This window comes from Amphiprion ocellaris, chromosome 8 (assembly GCF_022539595.1).
Source record: "Amphiprion ocellaris isolate individual 3 ecotype Okinawa chromosome 8, ASM2253959v1, whole genome shotgun sequence".
Taxonomy (NCBI): domain Eukaryota; kingdom Metazoa; phylum Chordata; class Actinopteri; family Pomacentridae; genus Amphiprion; species Amphiprion ocellaris.
The window spans coordinates 21,305,245-21,327,938 of NC_072773.1; the positions used below are offsets into that span (position 1 = coordinate 21,305,245).

The 22,694-nt window shown below is 39.2% G+C and overlaps 1 protein-coding gene across 1 annotated transcript; it reads right to left on the bottom strand.

The window, feature by feature from the left end:
• Nucleotides 1-101: 101 nt before the first annotated feature.
• osbpl2a (oxysterol binding protein-like 2a) lies at nucleotides 102-12,752 on the bottom strand. The gene is made up of 14 exons (XM_023275660.3): nucleotides 12,613-12,752; nucleotides 12,169-12,314; nucleotides 11,950-12,061; nucleotides 11,646-11,721; nucleotides 10,509-10,643; nucleotides 10,103-10,200; nucleotides 9,830-10,012; nucleotides 6,721-6,828; nucleotides 6,550-6,639; nucleotides 6,343-6,469; nucleotides 5,753-5,872; nucleotides 4,630-4,753; nucleotides 4,403-4,493; nucleotides 102-3,166 (listed from the first exon to the last, which is right to left on the bottom strand). Exons 2-14 carry the CDS (start codon nucleotides 12,203-12,205, stop codon nucleotides 3,064-3,066), a joined length of 1,404 nt encoding a protein of 467 aa, XP_023131428.1. The 5' UTR covers nucleotides 12,206-12,314; nucleotides 12,613-12,752; the 3' UTR covers nucleotides 102-3,063.
• Nucleotides 12,753-22,694: the final 9,942 nt, after the last annotated feature.

Genomic DNA, 22,694 nt, shown 5'->3' on the forward strand with positions numbered 1-22,694 from the left:
GCTCATGCTAGCTGTCAGACTCATGCTTCGAGCCACAATGACCCACAGTTGTCAATTCATCTAAAACGCCGGGAGAATAATCACATTTTTTGACACAGTGACAGAATTTTGTAGTCCATAATTTATTTCTTAAATATGCTTTGTATGCATATGGTTGTGTATGGATAACAGTATGAAGAGGAAACGACAAAGAGATCAACAAAGATACAATGTAAACATTTTCAAATCACAAAGAGACAAGGGGGAAAAGGGATGAGAAGAACCATCAGAATGAACCTGCATCTCTGAGCGGCTGCAGGCGTCACAAAGTGCTTTGATTTCAGAGTAAAGATAAGAGCAGTTGGGGAAGACATGATGAGGACTAGTTCACTGTACATATATGTGCATAGGACTGTGAGCGTTCAAATGTGCAGCTTTATGCAACGTTAGTGCTCAGAAACAAAAATAAACTATACTGTCCAACAACCGCCACTGTAGTGTTATATTATCAGCACACAACATTCATTAACTGCTGCATCTGTGGCGTCTTGAGCACCAACAGGCTACGAGCTAAAGAGGAACTGAGTGTTTTTTCACATTTCAGGAGGGCAGATTGGATGGATCAGTTTGCATAGGTTTATGATGCCTACGGCGTCCTGTCGGATTGGCTCTAACTGTGCACACACAGTTCTGACTAATGGAAAAATGAGTCTCAAACTGGAAGCTGTCAAATGACTTGAGTTACTGTGAGAAGACAAACATCTATCAGGAGTCAATATGACACAGCTTTCTCCTTGAAGCAGAGGCTTTCATACTGTGGGGCGCGCCTCCCCGGAGGAACAAGGGGTGTAAGCTGCAAGTTACGCCAATTTACATAAGCCTTCTCTCAGTCAAATGTGAACACAGATATATTTTTAGATTCAGTGTGGCTTACATAATCTCAGATGCTGTCATTAAACAACCAAGAATTTCCCTAGAAATCCTAGAACAGCAGCGCTCTTTATAATGGCAAAACTTGCCTGAGAATCATCATGTTTTATTATATTAGCATCAAATTATTCAGTGACAGCTGCAAGAAAGGAGCTAAAGGCTAATTCAGCAGACTTTTAATGGCACTAATTTACTGAAACACTAACGTTTGCTGAAGTTGAAGATCAAATATAACCAAGCTAACTGCATCAATGGCACAATTGCTGCTTTTCATTTACCTCAAAAGTCAGAGCAGAGAGACACTATGGTCCTATGAGGGCATTACAAGTACAAGTCAGAAAACCAACATGTTCAGAAGAATTTTTAGACATTGCTAGCAATGCCAGTTGACAACAATGCATTCCTAGGCTTACAGCAAATACAAACACCGTAGCAGCCTGTCCACAGCGGGAAGTTGGACAGTGCTGTGTGTACGACTCATTAATGAGACACAAAGAACACAGAAGTCCTAATTAATGGTAAATTACTTCAATTTTTGCTACTGTTGTTGAAGTGGGCAGCCATCTTAGATTCTCAGGTCAAGGATGGTGAAGTTCTTTCTGTGTTGGAAATCTGACTACAGGGGTTGTTCAGGTCGAATTTTTCAAATGGAAACTCAGACTACATTCAAACTCATAGTTTTTTCACTATTAGTATAAACTGCAGCTGCTTCTTAACAGTACGTACTGTTGCATGCAGTATGCACGGTGGAACTAGCACTTTATTGTAACATTGTGCCTCAAACTTCGACCACCTTGCTCATATATCTGCGGCAGTCCCTAGTGTGAAACGAGCTTCATCTGTCAGTGTTCTCCAAGTGGTTTCAGTTGGTTCATACTCGTACAAGACATCGTTGCGCATCTTATGCTGCCAGAAAAGCATGGTGTCTGCATACTGAAAAAGGCGACGGGCTATACTAAGACAGTGTCATGTTTTTAGCATGCTGCATTTGACATGCACTGAGACATAGCAAATCTTTCTCTGGCACGCTATGTAGTATGATCATATGGGTATAGGAACACACCCAGACATTCCAACTTCCTCATTTAAATGTTTAAAAACCAGGGACTCTTAAGCTGAAATACTACTAGAAATAAAGACAGATGTTTGATTATTATGAACATTTCCTCTCGTGTTCGGTATTTTTTTACTTTACAAAGGCTCAAAATGTCCCATCACGCTGACTCTTGCACTCCGAAAGCCCTGTCACTCTCCTCTGTGTGTTTATACACAGATATGTATTGTGTGTTGACAAAACAGTCAACAATTTCACAGTGCATGGTGTGAAAAGAGGCTGGGGAGGCGGCCACAGTGTCAGACTTCGAAACTCCTGCTGCAACCAATGCTGTCTATTTCCCTTTGCTTTAAAGTTACAAGTAAATGCATTTGTACTCAGTGTAGAAAAGGTTTTTATGGCTTTAACTTGCGTAAATAATCCTCTCGGTGACCATGCATGCACCAGTTATTATACACATTATCTATGTTACAGCGGACAACATTATAAAGTACCAACAAAATCTGTTTACTGTGGCAGTAAACATGGTTATAAGCAGCTTTCATTTCTACTGTAAGTCTCTATTCACAGAAACACTTGTGACATTTTAGTGCTAACTAAAATAGATTATCTAATATCCAACTAGGGTATATAAAAGTAGCAGATAACCCCTGATATTTGAATGCAACTTGACAGAAGTGTGTGTGGTACGTCTACAGGTAAGATAATGGTTGAGTGCCTGATCTAGAACTGAAAATATATATAGTCTGTGTCCTGCAGCAGCTGGTTCACCACTCCAGAGATCACACTGGTGGTTGGTTTAAAACCTTTGAATGGTGAGTAACATACATGCTTAGGGCATATAAAGATGAGGATGTTTGATGTCAACATTTACAGTAAGTAAACTCTAAAATTCTCCTTAATATTACACATCTCCTGCAGACAATGTTCACAGTCAGTTGCTGATAATCTGATAAACTGTTCGTTATCAGCTTTCATTGATTCTAACAAACACACAGTACCACCGAGCGTCTGGCTGTCACAATGTCACATATCTTAGATGCAGAGAAATAAAGTGAATCCTATCAGATAGAAGGTTGGCACACTGAGCAGCTCCTGTGTCAATAAATGTTAGGACAGTCAGTGTAATTCCTGTCAAAGTATCCACCTGTGTACAGCCAATCCTCTGCTCCTGTATGAGGGTTGGTTCCCAGGTGGAACCACCTGAAGACACAAAACATGCAAGACCTGCTTTTAATGACAGGGCTACAACAAGTATTGCATAACATGAGCAACAAAAGACTCGTGGAGCTTCTAGTTAAACTGTGACAACTTGGCAGAGGTGCAGTTGAACTGGGAGACGCTCAGAAGCCCTTTTCAGACATGAAATACACAACATTGATGGCTTCAAACCTAATCTATTTAAAATATGTTTGGTTTTTTGTCTTTCAGACATAAACCATATTCATGTTAATGTTCCTCGTAGCTTTTAACAGACATGAAAAAACTGCTACATGAAGAAAACTGTTGCCGGTGAAATGCAGAAGAGTTGTGATGTTATGATATGCAGGAAGTTTTTTTTCTCTTTCTCTCACAAACTCGACAACTTTTCAACGTGAAATTGGACAGAGGTAACAATGTTAGTTCAGTATATATTTTTTTATTTTCAAATTATTTTGTTTAGGGTTTAATTACTGACTGTTGTGAGGGCCTAAAGAGAATACCTGACTACATTTTCTTCAGGCTGTAGGCAACCAAAGAAAATCCATCACAGTGCACTCTACCTGCCAACCATGTTAGCCTAAATCAATTTTAAACATAAAAAGCAAGTGTTTTTGCAGAATATCAAATCATTTTAATATTGCATTTTATATCAAAATGAAACAGCAGACAAGGCATGGACCATATTCATATGGTTTTTGAAAATAAAATATTATCAGCTGGAAATCCCAGCACAAGAACTACTGAGGAATAAACCAGAAACAAGTTAGCTGCTGTTTTCAGATGATCTGCCATGTTGGATGTTGAGCTGTGATATACAGAGTGCTGTTTGAAAAGTTTGCACTTCACTTTCTGGCCATCCATTTTAACAAAATGCAGCCAAACCAAAGACTTTCTTGAAATGGTTAAATAAGTTAGACCTCCATTAGGTTGCCTGAGCTGCTGTGAAAAATATGTCCAGTCATTGAGAATATCGATCAACTGCAAATTCACATACTGTACATCAGGTCTTTGCTGAAATCTAAAGTATTGTGTGCTATGAGATTGTACCATATCTTTCTTTAAGTGTCCATGTTGTTTCCCCATACTGACATAAAAGCACGTGAACACACCAAAGTTAGAACACAAATGTTAAACTTGGGAAATGGTAAAAATCTGAGGAACATGAATGCATTACTAATGTGAGTTTTCTGTCTGAACGGACAAGCTGTAGAAAATAAAATTTGTAAATTGTCTCACCTGGTTGACCATTCCTCTTCATCCTTGGAGCGTTCTCTGCGTGCTGCTCTCTGCTTCTCTTCTAATCTCTCTTTTTCTGTACTTGCTGAATCTTTAAAAACACAAGAACATCAGTGAAGATGCGTTTAAGGAATCATATGATGGTAAAAAAACAGACGTGTGCAGTTTTAGCTTTTCTTAGTGTGCATTAAAGTCTTTCTCTCATGTTTTTGTGCAGCTGATGTTACCTATGTCTCCATTTTCCATGGCCCTGATGTCGGGCCTCAGCCGGCAGTCTGTTGGTGCCAGTAATCTCTCCATGCCAGGCTCCAGCTCGTTTAGCGTCATGGCAAAGCTGGTGAAGTTATACATCTACGAAAGGGACAAACAGAGGATACAGGGAAAATATACATATTTGATTTGTTATTTGTCAGGCTGTTATATCAGCTAATTTAGCTAATCTTCATGCATTTCACTACTTTTGAGACAAAACTTTGTCAAAATAATCTAAAAAAAAAAAGCAGGGTTGTTGTTTTTTTTTAAAGACATCTGTACACGTAAAAAACTCACGAGTACCTCAGCAGCTCAGATGACTACAATAAAAGAGGAAGATAACCACTCTCATTTTACAGTTTCACCCAAATACACAACAATAAATGTCAATAGATACTATACACCTCAGGTTTAATTTTCTTTTGAGATTTCCACCTCTCAAACAAAAAAACATATAGGTGGTGAACAGATTTTTGTTTGTGCTGCTCACAGAGCAGCACACATTAAAAAAAAATCAACAACTGCAGCAGCACCTTTAAGACACAGTAACCCTGACGCTTTACATTCATAATTTAATCATTTAAATCCATAGAACATGTCACCAGCAGTTATATTTCTTTGCAAAAAGCACATTTACAATGAAAACTGTACCAGGATTGAAGGTTTATATGTAATTTTTCAAGGCAATTAAAGTGACAAAATCTCACTCATCACTAAATTGGGGCTGAAGGCAGAAACCTCAGACAGATGATTAAATCAAACCATCCGCATGAGCAGTTATCACTAGCGCTGGATTATGAATTTATTTTACTGAAAGGTGAAACTGCAACGTTGTCAGAAAATGCTTGCATTTCATCTTGCAGCACTATTTAGCAAGTCATTAAATCCAGAAGATGACCAACATTTGCCTTTTTTGAAGATCAATTGCAAACTAAGTCGAGTAATGTTGCTGCATTGTGCCCTTATGGTTGAGTACTGCTTTTATTGTTCCATGAAAACAATAACGCTTCTATAAATAGGCAATTTTTAAATTATTTTTGGATCGCAACACTTACGTGCACCTCTATTTTACCCAGATCTAATGTGCAAGATGCTGACCTGTGCTGAGTGAGGGGGCCGCGGTGTTATCCTCCACAGTAAGGCACTTCCTGGTATCACAGTCACAGTCTCTTGAACCTCTGGCATCTCATCTGCCTCCTCACCTTCAAACCCATGTTCCTACACACAGAGACAGACACACATCCTGATAAATAACACATCAGAAGGAGGCTGACGAGCTTCAGCTAACAGCACAAACAGTTCATGTGCAAACAGGTGATTCACAGAAGTACGGTTGCCACAAATTCAACACGTTTCTCAAGCAACAATGCATGTCATTGCAAGACATTATGGATTAGTGCTGGCAATGATCTAATCATACACTACACTTTGAACATAACTGGAACTAGACAACAGCAGTAGCACACTACAGATATCAAATACACTTTACCTTACCTTCTACTAAAGCCACTGCATGTTATTGTGAAAGGAAAAGATACCATTTGAGAAAAGAATTTCAGAGTGATGAGTTACATAAAGTCACATATAAAACATGTCCAAGACAAACGTGACAGCAAACTCTAAGCGGCATTAAATCTCAGTAGACAATCAGATTTCAGACAAAGCAGAATCTCCCGTGGTTTTTTCACCTGTTTCAGCTTTTTTGAGTCGCTCCCGCTCTTCTTGTCTGACTTCTTGTATGTGTCGTAAACCTTGGGGTCCACACTGTACATGCACTCTGTCCACTTTCCATAAATCACTCGCCGCTTCTTCTTACTGGTTCAAAGACACCAATGTCAGTAAAACTAATCGCAACCACATTTCACTGACAGTGACTGTGGTGCTTTTGTTCTCACCTTTTGTCTTGAATGTGACCTTCTACTTTGTGCAGCTCTTTTCCAAACATCCCACATGGTTTGAAGTTCAGCACACACTTATCTCCCGTACTGAAAAATTATAAGCAAAAGAAATGTGTCATTAACAATGCAAAAATAACAAAATTTTCAGGAAAGTGTTTGTTATTTCACCTGTGGTTGACAATCTCCACAGTTCCATATTGTTCAATCCAAAGTTTTCCCAAGATGATGTTATGCACGCAGCACATTGGATTCGTCCACGTGTACGCTTCTTTATGTCTGCAACAAAACCCACAGCATCTTAATGGAAAAGTTACACCAATATATACATGAAAAGACTTAAACCACTCTCATGTCTGTGCTTAAAGTGGAGCCTGCAATTCTGGAGAAAGGCTGTTGATATTTAGCTAGTTAGCAGACTTGGATACTTAGCATCCAAGTAGGGATTTACCGTCCCTCATACTCCCACTGCTACTTTCCTCCTTCCCATCTCCCCTCCCCAATCCTGTGCTCGAGCACAAACATGCACAGGTCTCCATGGAATAGTGTTGCCAATCCAGACCGCTTTGTTTGTTTCCCATTCATAGAGCCAAGGCTGTGTATCAACCAGAGAAGCTAAAAGGCAGAGACTCGACAATTCAAAAAACTTCGATAGAAATCCTTGGCAGAATTTTGTAGGGCCGAAGACGGTGGTTGCATGACACGTGTCCTGCTGTTTACTCCAAAAGGTCAGTTGTCTTCTTTGTAACAGCTGGACTGGGAATAATCCAGCCAATCCTAGCGTTGCACTGACAGAAGTGCAGCGCTGTGAAACTGCATGCATGGACAGTAGAAGCAAAGTGTAAAAGGAGGGAAAACCATGTCTGTGTAGATTCTCCTAAGAGAGGGGTGTCAAACTCATCAGGGGCCACATGCAGCCCAACTTGATCTCCAGCAGGCCACACCAGTAAAATCACAACAAAATAGCAAATAAATTAAAACATTTAGTCTCAGATATCTGCAACTGAAAAATGTAGTATTTTACCACTTGTCAAGATATAAAAATTATTCTAAATTCCCATTCATTTCCACATCTGTGTAGTCATCCTGACACACCACACAAACTAAAGTGGGAACTATTAAGGAAGAATGTTAACCCTGTGAAACCCCACAGTTGCAGAAATACATCAGTTTTCTTTTTTATTCTCTCTCTCTCTCTCTCTCTATATCTATCTATCTATCTATCTATCTATCTATCTATCTATCTATATCTCTCTCTCTCTCTCTCTATATATATATATATATATATATATATATATATATATATACAGTCAAAAACAAGGTTTTGCAATGGGAGATCCACTATCTGCAATAATGAGTAATTTTTTCATGGAGGACCTAGAAACGAAAGCCATCCACACAGCACCCACACACTGCAGACACACACTCTGGAAACGATACGTTGATGACATCCTGGAAATAATTCAATCTGGACACACACAAGAACTTACAGATCATCTGAATAACATGGACGACACAGGAAATATACAATTCACGCACGAAGAAGAAATAAACCGGACCATTTCATTTTTGGACTTAAACATACACCACAGAGAAAATGGCAGCATTAAGATCACAGTTTACAGGAAACCTACACATACAGACCAGAACCTCCTCTGGACATCAGAACATCCCACAGTTTACAAACTATCAGTAGTTAGAACACTTTACGAACGGACAAGTATCATAACAGACGATAAAAACAAACAGGAGGAGGATAAACACATCAAGAACGCACTCATACACTGCCAATACCCAACATGGGCCATCAACAAAGGAAAACAACAAGCTAAAAACAAAGTAAAAAAACAAAAGGAAACACAAACAAAACGCACACAACCACCGGACAATAAAAACAAAGACACCTAATCACCATCCCATATATCCGTGGGATAACAGAACCCATACAGCGCATAATGAAAAAACACAACATTAACACAGCAGTAAAACCACATACAAAACTCCGGCAGCTATTAGTCCATCCCAAAGACAAAATAGAACCGGACAATAAATGCAACATCATATACGAGATTCCGTGCAAATCTTGCGAGAAAACATACATTGGAGAAACAGGAAGATCATTCAACACAAGACGAAGAGAACACCAGACAGAATGCGAAATGGAAACAACTGGACGACTCACAAGAAGACAAAAAGAAAAAGCCGAACAAGAAAACAAAAAATCAGCCATCAAGGATCACTGCAAAAGAAATAATCATATCATGGACTGGGACAGGGGGAGGATTGTAACATCGGAGACCAAAAAGCATAAACGATGGATCAAGGAGGCCATCGAGATCAGGAAGCGGGCGAGCTGCTCCATGAACCGGGACGAAGGGCCTACACCCTCTCACATACCTGGGACTCCATCCTCCAGAGAGCACCTGACGGTGGGGGGCGTGGCCTGTCTGACAGATTCTGACAGATCTGTCAGACCGGTCACATGATAAAAAAGGACACGTCAGCACACGTCAGATGACGCTCTGAAGAAGACTGCAGTTGCAGTCGAAACATGTCAGCTAGGGTAAAACCATCTTATCTTTGATTTGTCGGTATAAAAAAAAAAATAACGTTATCCTACATCAATGATAGGGTTCAGTCAAACTCTGTCATACTGAAGCTGCTGACTCACATTATATTGCACACTGTTCAGTGTCTTTAAATATTTTCACAGCAAGGATTCTCTTTCACCTTTGTAATTTTTACACTTTGAGGGCTGGATTGGACCATCTGGTGGGCCTTATGTTTGACACCCCTGTCCTAAGAGCTTCAGTTGACGTCGACAAAACTTGTTTTTCTGTTCCAGAAGATTTTTCAACTCTCATCCAAGAAGATTTCATATTTATTCTTACCCCCAAATCACATGGTCTTTTGAACTGGGACCGCTGGCTTTATCTTCACTGCTACATCTTTCTAGCAAATTCCACTCATAAGATTCTGTTTCTTCTAATGTGACAGTTTCTGGTTTGGACAGTTGTGTGTTAATTAGAGGGCCTACTAAGGAGGAATTTTGTTACCTATAAGCATGTCAGGCTGACAGTTTAAATAGCACAGTTGTACTAATCTAAGCTGATTATCTGCTGCTTGTAGTTTCATACTGAATGAATATGAGAGTGGTATAAAAGTCCACATGTAATGCTCAGCCAGATTGCAAATAAGCAGACTTCCCAAAATGTTCAACTATACAAGTTAGAGGCACAACAACAGAAAAGTAAGTGAGCTTACAGAAACAAATACTCACTTTAGTAACTCCAGTGTCATGGTGCCTTTAGGCTCAGCCTCCACACTTTTGCCCCAGAACTTAAGTTTTGGGTAAATGGAGCCATGAAATTCGAACTCTTGCTTCAGAGACTGGGCGTGGAAGGCACTGATAGGAGGGTGGTGGCTCACCTGCTCAGAGATCAATCTGTATCCCTCTTCCTCTCTTCAAAACAAAAAAAAATAAAAATTAAACACACAACTGGATCTAAAATCATTTTAACCTCCAGGCATAGCTTCTTACTCCCTCTAATACCTTGTGAGTTCATACGTCTCCCCAAGCAACGGATTAAATGGCTTTCCAGTCCTTTCCCATTGAGATGCTACAGCTGAGACAGCAAAGGCAGCAACAACCTGTCACACAGACGTAAACAGAATCAGAGCAGAGAAGCAGCCACTGACAGAAAATTAATTATAATTATTTTTAAAGAATATCTTTAGGAACAGAATATTTTTGGTTTTTGGGGTGCAAATAAAATGAGCAATGTGATGATGCCACTTTAGATTATCTTAAATTTTATGGGAAATATTCATCATTTTAAGGACAAAATAATTAGAATATTAATCCGTATTTAAAATAATGGTGGTTTGTAGCCCTAAACAACAGATGGAATTGATTTCTAATGGAAATAAAAAATGTCACATTCATGTATTATCTCTACCTGCATGCGGTCCATGGAGTCAGATAAACTGCAGGCTTGGTGGATGAGGTGAGTGTGTTCCATGTACTCCGACATTCTCTGGAGAAAGCTCAGTGGCTCATTAAATACAACTGGCATCGCTATTTTGGACAGCTCCTGTGACACAACAAAAGAATCAATTGAATTAAGCCAGAAACATATCAATAAAAGTGACAACCTTTGTACCAGATTCAAAGAAAGACAATGCAATGTGGAACACTCTCTAAATGTGCAATACTCTCTCGATGTGCAATAAGTATTTTAATGATTGTTGTGTTTTTTTTAATCTATTTATGTTAATATCTGTATTTGATTGTAATTTATTTAAATTTTAGTGTGATTTATTTCAGGGTTCTTGTTTTTTTTTAATTGTTGCTAAATTATTCTTATTTTGATTCGGAGTAACGTACAAGAATTCCAATGTACCCGTACTGCGATGTACCTGTGCAAATGGCAATAAATTTGATTCTATTCTAAACAAACTACAGTGCTTGAACAACTCATGTTACTTAATGTTATGACACTGTTCTGCAACATAAAAACAGGTGTATTTAATTTAGAAGCTTTTATTGTTTGGCAGTTTTCAAAAAGGTGAAGAAAAGAGGCAAAATGCAAAGAAAGAAGGGACTGCTAAATCAAAGGAAAATACAATTTAAAAGAGGACCAGCACAGCTGAACACATTAGCAGCAACACCACTACTATACCTAGCATATTTAAAAGTTCCAACTAGTAATGTAAGTAGATCTTGTATGTAACAAAAAACATTGCTGTTAACTGCCAGAACGACAAAAACATGATTTTTACATTCATTTTCCACTATTCAGATGTTCATTTAAGTCATTTTCCTTCTTTCAAAAAGCTACAAAAATGCACTCCCAAAGGCAAATGTAGAAAAGACGTCACTCATGACTAATCTTTGCAGCAGAGCGATGAAAGGAAGTGTAAGTTATTCAATTATTTAACAAGAGAAAACACACTTATAACCAGCCAAGAATCTGACTGCAGCTTGCTTGGAGCAAATTTGGTGTTACAAAATTAAAGAGCAGCTGCATACAACATCAGCTTTGCATAGTAGCCTTTTATTCTCACATTTTCACACGGAGACCTGTGGTACTCACCATGCCGATGCATTTCTTCAGTATACTCCACACACTGAAATTGTTTCTGGAAATCATCTCAGCAGGCAGGGTTTTCCTGGGAAACATGTTGACTAAATGAGATTACAAGAATCTTGAATAATCAAATTAAATTCCCGACAAAGCTGAAGCCAACAAATGCTCTGCAGAAGAGATATAAAAATGTTGGTTGCACTGGCTCCACAAGCTAACAGGAGAGCGCATCATCTGAATACCGATGTGATCATGTGGGAACATGCATGCACACATATGTACAGGCATACCACACCTGTACATGATTCCTCACCTGCGCTCCCACACCCCATTCTCCTGTGTGGCGCTGCCGTGAGACACCTGCTTGCTGTCAAACACCAGGGCATCTTTAAAACTGACCTCACAGGAATCATCTGACTCCAGCCCTGAAGGAGATACAGGAGAGGCGAAAGTAAAGGCGACTTCACTCATTCATGTGGGCCCTAGAAGCAAGTATATTTAACTACTCGATTCCTTTATCAGCCCCTCTCACCTGTCTCAGCGTCGTAAAACTCCTCCTCGCTGTTCATACTGAGCAGAGAAAGTAACTATGCGTTACTCAGAAGTCATGTTTCCAGCATCGGCCTGTCCCTGCAGCCCAGCCTCTCTCCAAGCATCACAGACAGCCAGACACACTACCTGCAACACGGACAGCTCGTCACACCAAGCACGGCAGCTGCCTGTGGTGGTTAATGCCACACATTACCCACTGCATGCTGTGCCTAAATCAATAGCAGCTCGTTAAGTCGCTGTCTGCTCCTCAAAGAGCCTCAGCTATCAGTTAGCTTTCTGGCTAGCTAGTTAGCCGTTAGCATCACTGCTGCAGTCAGTTAAACCGTCAGCTGGAGCAGACATTAGCTAACGACAACAACACAGACACCGACAAACCAACACAGACACTGACATGGACAATAAAATACAACGCAATTAAATGTACCCGCAAAATAAGGTCAAATTAAAGCGCTGGAAACATAAACAATCGAAGACTGGAGTCCCTCTAAAGCTGGGCGGAAGTGGGCGGCAAGGACACCGTGATTGGCAGGTGCGTCAGCGAATCAGATCGCAGCCAGCAGCGTTCTAGAAATAGAAGGTAAAGAGCAGATGTTGAGTCCAGCAGCTATTTTCAACACAACGTGAGTTCTGGACGTGACTCCTAAAGCACGGAGCTCATAAGTATTAATTAATTTTTATATTACGACACAGGCTGTTTACGAAGCAGAACTGCTAAAAATGGTATGTTCACCAACTTTTCCCCCTCAAAGTGCCTTTTCAAAAGTCTAAAGGTTTTGAAATGAATTACATAGACAGTATAATACATTTACATACATTTTTTTCCAGAAAAATAACATTTCATGTACTTTAATTTGTACATCGAAACCTTCATTTTGTAAATACAGGTGCTAAAACATCCCAAACACGAAGATAATCAATGCATTGACCTTATAGTAATATTTCATTATTTTTAAACGATTAAATGCATTTTAAGGTCGAGCTTGTCATCTTTAAAAGTGCCTTAATATTTTAATTAAGGTTTTAAATGAATTGCATAGATTGCATAATGGTTTATTACAAAAATATCATTACATATACTTGTGTGTACCTCAAAATACCTTCCTTTTTGTAAATACAGGTACGGGTGAAAATTCACCCCAAACATAAACAATAAATTTGATTTTCTGCCACATGTTATCATATTGTTTTACAGAATAAATACATGTGAAGGGTGTTGCATGTTCTCCCTTTTTTGCAATTACATCAGGATGCTAAGTTTCATTGACTGTGACAGCTTACAAATTTTAAATAGTAATTTTGGATGTAAAAGGATCAGAACCCTCTGAAAAGATAGCAAAAATAACCTGACTTATAGCTTAATTTGTACCATTAAAGTATTTAAATTTCTGAAGATGGCATATTTTTTGCCCTAAACATGCAAGAAATAACTGAATACATTTCTTGGACTTTAGAATATTAAGATTTTTAAATAGATTATACAAACTTCAGGACTAAATGGGTAAATTTACAGAAAAACATTGTGGACTGCTTTATGGTTTATTGTCAAAATAACATTACATGTACTTGAATTTATACCTTAAAAGTACTTACATTTTTAAATGTACTGTGTGTTCAATCCACTCCAAACATGGAAATAATGCATGGATTAATACATTTACCATTTTAAGAGGTAATTCTCTTGGAGGGTAAAAAAACAAACCTGACAAATAGGTTGTCTGTTATAGTTTATATTAGTATAATATTTAAGAAAACCTCCTAAGCTGTGCAAATATTAAATTAAAAAATCTGAAATAGTTTTTAATTGATCCAATAATTAGACCAATGTGGTAAAAATACCAATCATGGCTGCATCTATAGATTATTTTTAAAAGATACATTTTTTAAGGTAAAACATTAAGGGATTTGGTTTCATGGCGTCAGGTGTGTGACATACAACCTATACCTCCACAGGCTACTGATTTTATAATGAAGCACCCATTTACAACTGCTCTATATCCTGTAATATTCTTAATTAGATGATATTAGATTAAACTTTATTGTCTTTGCACAGAGTACAATTAGTTGAAATGCAGTTTAGAATCGAACCAGAAGTGCAAAAGAACCTGCAAACCAGCAGCGTAATACAAAATACCTGAGTGGAACAGCTTTAAAGGTAATGTGAATGTTCTGAGTTTTATACAGTATGAGCAATATTAACAGGATGGACACTGCATGTAATTACTTGTTTATTCATACGAATACCCAACGTGTATTAGTAATGTATATGTGTATATAAAGTAAGATACAGTATGATAAGTATATTACCACAATAAACTGTACGTAATATAAGTGTGCAGGATCAATAACAATATAGAGATGGATAAATGTATGTATGTATATAAAAACAGAGATAATGACAGTTTGAACAGTATAGACAAAATGAACATTAGATATGATGCTGCACTGATACTGTAGGTTTGTATTGTCTAATAAGTCTACTAGTGTGTATTAATGTAAAGTTATTATTCATGAAGGCTGCAGTTACATGATGATAAATCACTACTGAACATAAGAGCTACACATGGAAGATAAATTTGTCATGAGGGACCTTTCCCCTCCAGACAACTTGTGGTTCTCATAAAGCATTAGTGAATGATTTATAAAGCATTAAGTCTTTATTTACAACCCCATTAAGTATTATACACTAATAACTCTGTCAGTTTTAAAAGAGCTACTTAATTAGACAGTGTTGACATTGCACTTTATGGAAATCACAATTTTACAGAACAAACAAGACGATTTACCCATGACTCTTCCTTTCTGAAGTCAAACTGTTCCTGCAGACACCCTCGCCCTTCAGGTGTCTGTTCTTTACTTTTTTTCTATGCGTAATGTCTTGATGGACAGCACACTGAGCAATCACACTTCCTGTGCATCTCCACACGCCTACTGCAGTGTCCAATGAGCAGGCAGAGTGTTAGGAGTTGTAACGAATCAGACTGTGTGGGATGATGGCGGTGGAGTGAAGTGATTAACAGGCTCAAATTAAATAACCAAAGTCTGTGTCAGAAGCACATCACTCGATTTAGACATTAAGGGGCTGATGTGATGTTTCCTGTAAGTGACTGTGCAGAATCTGTTTCGTAATTTGACTTTATAGCTGCATGTTGGCTCATGAATGTTGCAGCTGTGTTTTTTTTTAATCAGAAAAAAAGCCTCTTACTCATCCAGACAGTCCATGAATCATCCACAAGGTGGCAGCTTTACACGTGATCAATTAACACGATTTATTTCTAAATAAGTCTCACCTTACAAATTACATAGAGTAGAAGGGAATATTTAATTAGCATCCTGGACTTTGGGCTGTTCTAATATTCATTCATTCATTCATTCATTCATTCATTCATTCATTCAACCCAGAGCACACTGACTTATGGAGGCCTCATTTACAATTCAACTGAGTAAGAAATAAAAGACCTAGACAAACAATTAAGAAATGTATAAACACAAACAATAAATATATTATTATGAATTGAAATAATACTACATTTAAGGCAAAGTTCTTAAAATAATTAAAAACAATTATTTATTGTCAGATTTAGAAACAAATGAATCAACTAAAACAAGAGGAGCTTGAAGTAAAATAAGCTGAAATTATACCTGAATTGCTGAATTAGGGATAAAAATGAGTGAAGCTTTACATTGTTCTGCAGGTTTTTTCAGGTGATTGATGCTCAACATATAAAGAGGATGAACATCAAGCAGCCTGTTAAATCACTTGTCACATTTCCAAAAGGAGAAAGTGAGCAGAAGCATCAAGTCAACTGTATCAATTGAACAGGACCAGAAACTCTGTGCTTAAAAATAAAAGCTTTTAAACTGAGAAGAGTGATTCAAAATGTACGAAGAGGACAGAAAAAACAACAGAATTGGATTATTGTTGTAAGGATAGATAAACTGTCATATTTTACTGTTTTATACATTGAATATCAACGTAATGTGTATACAAGAAGTAAGTTTATGTGGACACATTTAGAAGTGCAACATAAATGTTAGCTAACACTTACAGAAATGACAGAATTAGATTTTTGCCAATTAATCTTGAGTCTTGAGTCCTGGGACAAATGTTATAACTTTACTCACAATGTTGCTATGATTATTATTATTTTTGCTATTTAAATTCCTGACATAAAAATAATGCCAAGTCAGCAGCAATGTTTAATTTACAGTAGCTGATAATTCTAGCTAGCTAACTAGTGCAACAACAAGCTAATACAGCATAGCGTTATTAGCTTAGCGTAGTTTGTAGCTTAGCCTTTTAATCAGCAGCAATGTTTAGCTTACAGTAGCTAATAATTCTAGCTAGCTAACTAGTGTAACAACAAACTAATACAGCATAGCGTTATTAGCTTACTTTGTAGCTTTGCCTTTTAATGAGCAACAATGTTTGGCTTACAATAGCTAAATAAATAAAATTGAATTGAAAATTGAATTGAACTGAGAGCTCTCAGCAGTTTTCTACCCATTTAAGAACAGGACAAACCGAACAAGCTGTTGTATCGATTTGTCCACGATTTCCTCTCGTGTCCATTTTAAGGAGTTTGCAGTCAACCAAGGCCGACTCAGAATCACTCCCACCGGGAAGATCTGTGAAGGAAGGTCCACCCGGCTGGTCCAGAAGCTCCGGTCCAGCAGAGCAGCGTCAGGATGGAGACGTAACCGGCTGAGTTAACTAGAGAGGCGACACATTCACATAGAAAATCCAACAATTCCTTCTGTTTTTACAGTTTGTGACTCTGGTAAATGGTGTCATTTTTCAAAGCTGGTGGGTTTTGGGCTTCACAGATTGAACCTAAATGCTTTTCTGAAACAAACTGCTGAGCTGCTGCACAGTGAAATGTTTGAGTGGAGCTCAGGATGAAAGCATCAGAGCTGTTTTACATGTTTTTATGTTCAGCTAATATCATTTCCTTTGGACAATGTTTGTGGTGTTAGAAGTGGACGTTTGTAGGGAGTTTTCAGTTGTGATACTTTAATGCATAAATATTTGCAGTGGTGGTTTCACTGCAAGCATCTACTGATGTCACCAGGGAAGTAAAAGGAAAAAGATCTTTACGCTCTTTACGCTCTTTACGCTCTTTACGCTCGCTCTTTACGCTCTTTACGCTCTTTACGCTCGCTCTTTACGCTCGCTCTTTACGCTCTTTACGCTCGCTCTTTACGCTCTTTACGCTCTTTACGCTCTTTACGCTCTTTACGCTCTTTACGCTCGCTCTTTACGCTCTTTACGCTCTTTACGCTCGCTCTTTACGCTCTTTACGCTCGCTCTTTACGCTCTTTACGCTCTTTACGCTCTTTACGCTCTTTACGCTCGCTCTTTACGCTCTTTACGCTCTTTACGCTCTTTACGCTCGCTCTTTACGCTCTTTACGCTCTTTACGCTCTTTACGCTCTTTACGCTCTTTACGCTCTTTACGCTCTTTCCAGCAACTTCCTGGTTTTGCAGGAACCACCCTTCAACTCCAATCCACCCTTCAACTCCAATCCACCGACACGCCACACCACAGACCACAACCTTTCCACTCCACTATCATCCTCCGCAAGGTTCCCAGTGGGGATTCGAACCGTGACCCTCCACATGACAGACACACAACCTATGTGTGAGCTATCTTTCACACAAGGTCCTTGGTGGACTTTGTTGTAATGATGGTTGAAAGAGGTTGTCATACAGCCAAAGTATGTATATATTGTAAATAAAGCTGCTGTAACAATGTAAATTTCCCCTGGAGTGGGGAGAAATAAAGAACTTTATCTTATCTTATCTTATCTTAAAAAGTGTCAAAAGAGCCCTGGGCTGGATTCGAACCAAAAACCTCCTGGATGAGAGGCAGATGACTTACCACTGCGCTATTCTTCCTACTACGTGTAACTGTTAGTTTTCGTAAATGATGGTACACAAAACTATTAAGGAGGTGAAGATAATAAAGGTACTAAGGTGGATTTCAACCGGGCACCTTCAACATGCCAGGCAAAAAACTTACCTCTACACCACCTGTCCTACAAGATGTTACTCTAACTTTGCTTAAATGATGCTAGCAATTAGTACTTCAGAGCATCCAAAGGACACATAAAAAGTGTGAGTGGGGATTTGAACCATGGACCTTCAACATGTGAGGCACAGAACTTACCTCTGCACCACCTGTCCTACAAGATGCTGCTCTAACTTTGCTTAAATGATGCTAGCAATTAGTACTGGAGCATCCAAAGGACACATAAAAAGTGTGAGTGGGGATTTGAACCATGGACCTTCAACATGTGAGGCACAGAACTTACCTCTGCACCACATTTCCTACAAGGTGTTGTTGTAAATTGGCTTAAATGATGGCATCAATCAGTACTGGAGCAATCAAAGGACAAATAAAAGGTGTGAGTGGAGATTTGAATCATGTGAGGTACAGAACTTACATTGTAGGTTTGTTTCTGAGACTGAATACACCCAATCTCATCTGATTTGCAAAGCTAAGCAGGGTTGGGCCTGGTTAGTATTTGGATGGGAGACTACCTGGGAATACCAGCTGCTGTAAGCTTTTTACTTCTCCTCACAACCTGAACAAGACACTGCTGGTCATTCACTAGAGACAGCTATCAACTAAAACCTCTTGGTTTCTTTATTATACGCTCTATGAGGTGGATAAGCTGCAGCTCATGCTGATTTATTGCTGGTTCTGGTTGGAGCCAAAGAACAAAGGTGTCACCTGTTGGAGCAGCTGATGTCCTGCAGCCTCTTCACCACAGAAAGCCTCTGACAGCTTCAATTCTTTACACTCTGACTGCAAGACACCAATCACATAGGAACATATACATGTGTGGAACAAAGAGCTGAACTGACACTCAACATGTGTTTGACCATTTATTGATAAAGACATTCAAACATGTCTAGAGATAGAACACCAACGCACGGTGTAAGAAAGGTCAGAACAGACTTCACCTGCTCAGGAAACTGAGGTCCTTCGGGGTGCAGGGAGCAATTCTGAGGACCTTTTATGGTTGTGTGGTGGTATCAGCCATCCTGTATGGAGTGGTCTGCTGGAGCAGCAGCATCACGGCTGCAGACAGGAAGAGACTAAAGAAACTGGTTAAGAAAGCAAGCTCTGTCCTGGGCTGGTGTTAGACAGGAGGATGATGACAAAGCTGTTGTCTATCATGGAGGACATCTCCCACCCCCTGCAGGAAACAGGACCATCACCGGCAGCTCCTTCAGGGACAGACTGCTTCACCCACGATGTTTGAAGGAGGTCCTTCCTTCCTGCAGCAGTCAGACTGTGTTCAATCAAACCTGCTCCCAGTAGTTCAGATCACCTATGAAGTAACTGCAATAAAATGTAAATAAGTCAATATGTGCAATTTCACAAGGTTTTTTTTTTTACAAGCATTTCTATTTCTTCTCTAAGGAGAAAGCATCTATTTATATCTGTGCACTGAGTGCTGCTTTTCTTTTTACTTTTTTTCCTATCTGCTACTGCCACACTGAAAATTTCCCCACTGCAGAATCTACCTATCCATCCATCTATCTATGGTCCATCTACCTCCCTACCTATCTATCCATCCATCCATCCATCCATCCATCCATCTCTCTCACGGGTGTGGGGATTGATTCACCTGTTCTCAATCACCTTAATCCACGAAGGCCCGGTTCTTCATTCTTCCGCTCTCTGCCAGACCAGAGACTTTGAAACCAGAACCTTTCTCCTACAATTAGTCTGGTTTCCCCTTTTTGTTTTCACCTTGGTTTAGTTATCCTTTCTGTGTTGGTTTTAGTTTCATTCGTTAAATAAACTCCTTGTAATCTTTGACCTGTGTCTGCAGATGTCCTGTGACACCAATGATCCCATCTGATATTTAGCATGTTTTCAATTATTGGTCCCATTTCTTAAAAAAAAAAAAAAAAAAAAAAAAAAAAGCCCCCTGAAATCTGATCAGATAAATGAATGTGAAACTACTTTGGGTCTGCTGCAGCTGCCTCTCTCTGATCTTGTTCCTGCCCACAGCACAATCTGATCAGTGAAACACTGAAGGACAACTTCAGCATGTAAAACATAAATAAGCAAAGGCTGCAACTCGTGATTATTTTAATTTTAACTTAACTTTATGTGCTGTTCAAAAACTTTATTTTTTCTGCAAATGTGTAGTGATTCCAAATCTTGGTTATTGATCTCCTTGATTACAAAAAAAATCTGTATCGACCCGGAAAAAAAACAAACATGTCAGGCACCCTATGATGTTAACTGTTTGCCTGAATGTTTTTGTTTAAAATCCTCAGTAATAACCTTTGACTGGTTGCTCTTAACCCTGTAAAACTCACTGCTGCAAAAATACAACATCAGCTTATTTTTTAATTACTATTTTCTATTATATATATCCAGGGGTGAAAGTAGATTTTTTTTTTTGCTGGTACTATAAATAAATTGAAAAATCATGATATATATATATATATATATATATATATATATATATATATATATATATATATATATATATATATATATATATATATATATATTATAATTTTAATTCATCAAATACGTTTATTGATTTAAAAAGTCTAGTCAGTTATGTAAACAGGCTTTTATTTGTAGTGCAACAATGCAACAATGTAAACGTGTGTGAGCGAGACAGACGCCCACGGAGAATGAACGCTTTGTCATGGCTTATTATCCTACGGTTGCAAGCAAAAATAATCTCGTGTTTGAAATTTACGTAGGAAATAAAGTGCTTAATGTTTTAGGCTTCATGCTTTAGCATCACTTTTTTGTGTTCACGAGTACGATTCGCACGGGTCGCGGGATCCGCGGCCGGTTCACTGTTTGAGCTGGCAGCTCATCTCCCGTGATCTCCGTACCACGCCGTTCCGGGACCTAAACTCTTACCGGAACGCCGTTCCGGACCGTACCGGCTTACTTTCACCCCTGTATATATCTGAAATAAACCCTAATCTGGGGTCTGACAGCAGCGTGAGGTCAAAGAAGCTGCCATCAGCTGCTGCACTTCTGTCCGTCCAGCAGATGGAGCCATGGAGCTGCAGTGAAGTGAAGAGCAGCACAAGGCAACCACCACTTCCATCCACTGACGCATTCAATTTGACTGACGCTAATGTTTTATTGACTTCCAACCACTAAACCAATAAAAGCTGCAAGCAGCGTTGGACGGGTCCTCGCATCCGAGCGGCCCAACTGGCCCACGCATATCCACCAGGAGGCGCTGCAACTGAGAGAGTAAAGTTTCAGGCAGATTGGAGCATGTACAGGCTACTTACACAGCACTTCTGTTTCATGGCGAGAAATCCAAAATGGCCGCCAAGTGGTGCAAAGATGTGATTAGGGCTGGACTCTGATCATACATGTAAAATTTCAGGCAGATTGGAGCATGTACAGGCTGGTTACACAGCACTTCCTGTTTCATGGCGAGAAATCCAAAATGGCCGCCAAGTGGCACAAAGATGTGATTAGGGCTGGACTCTGATCATACATGTAAAATTTCAGACAAATTGGAGCATGTACAGGCTAGTAAGACAGCACTTCCTGTTTAATGGCGAGGAATCCAAAATGGCCACCAAGTGCCACAAAGATGTGATTAGGGCCGGACTCTGATCATACATGTAAAATTTCAGACAAATTGGAGCATGTACAGGCTAGTTAGACATGACTTCCTGTTTCATGGCGAGAAATTCAAAATGGCCGCCAGGTGGTGCTATGACAGTGAGTCTATATCGACCTATGGATGTGATTAGGGCTGGACTCTGATCACACATGTAAAGTTTGAGGCAGATTGATGCATGTCCAGGCTAGTTAGACAGCACTTCCTGTTTCATGGCGAGACATCCAAAATGGCCGCATTCTGCTGGTCACCATGGCCACACCGTCAGACTGTTGCAGAGTATTTTGATAACCTTTGATCAACCATGACTGGTGTCCATCCTGACCAAATTTGAGCTCTCTCGTGGTTACGGTGTTTGAGTTAATAGCTTTTTAAAATGTCCAAAAATGACAAAATGTCCAAAATATGAATCATATTTCAAAATGGCCGCATTCCGTGGCTCGCCATTTCCACGCTTTCAGACTTTTGCGGAGCGTTTTGATAGCTTTTGATCACCCGTGATTGGAGTACATCCTGGCCAAATTTCAGCTCTCTTGGAGTTACGCTGTTTGAGTTTATAGATTTTAAAAAATGTCCAAAAATGACACAAAATTGTCCAAAACATGACTCATAATTCAAAATGGCCGACTTCCTGTTGCATTATGGGTAATGATGCAAGAGGCTTTTTTGTGCGTCTTGATGAGTTACATATGTGTGCCGAATTTCAGAAGTCTAGGTCGAACGCTGTCCGGGGGCTGAATTTTCTAGGGGGCGCTATTGAGCCATTTTGGCACGCACGCGTGCCATTCCCCTAAAATATCAAATTTTTCGCCGGTCCTGATGTGTGTGGCGATTTTCATGCGTTTTCGTGTATGTTTAGGGCGTCAAAAATGC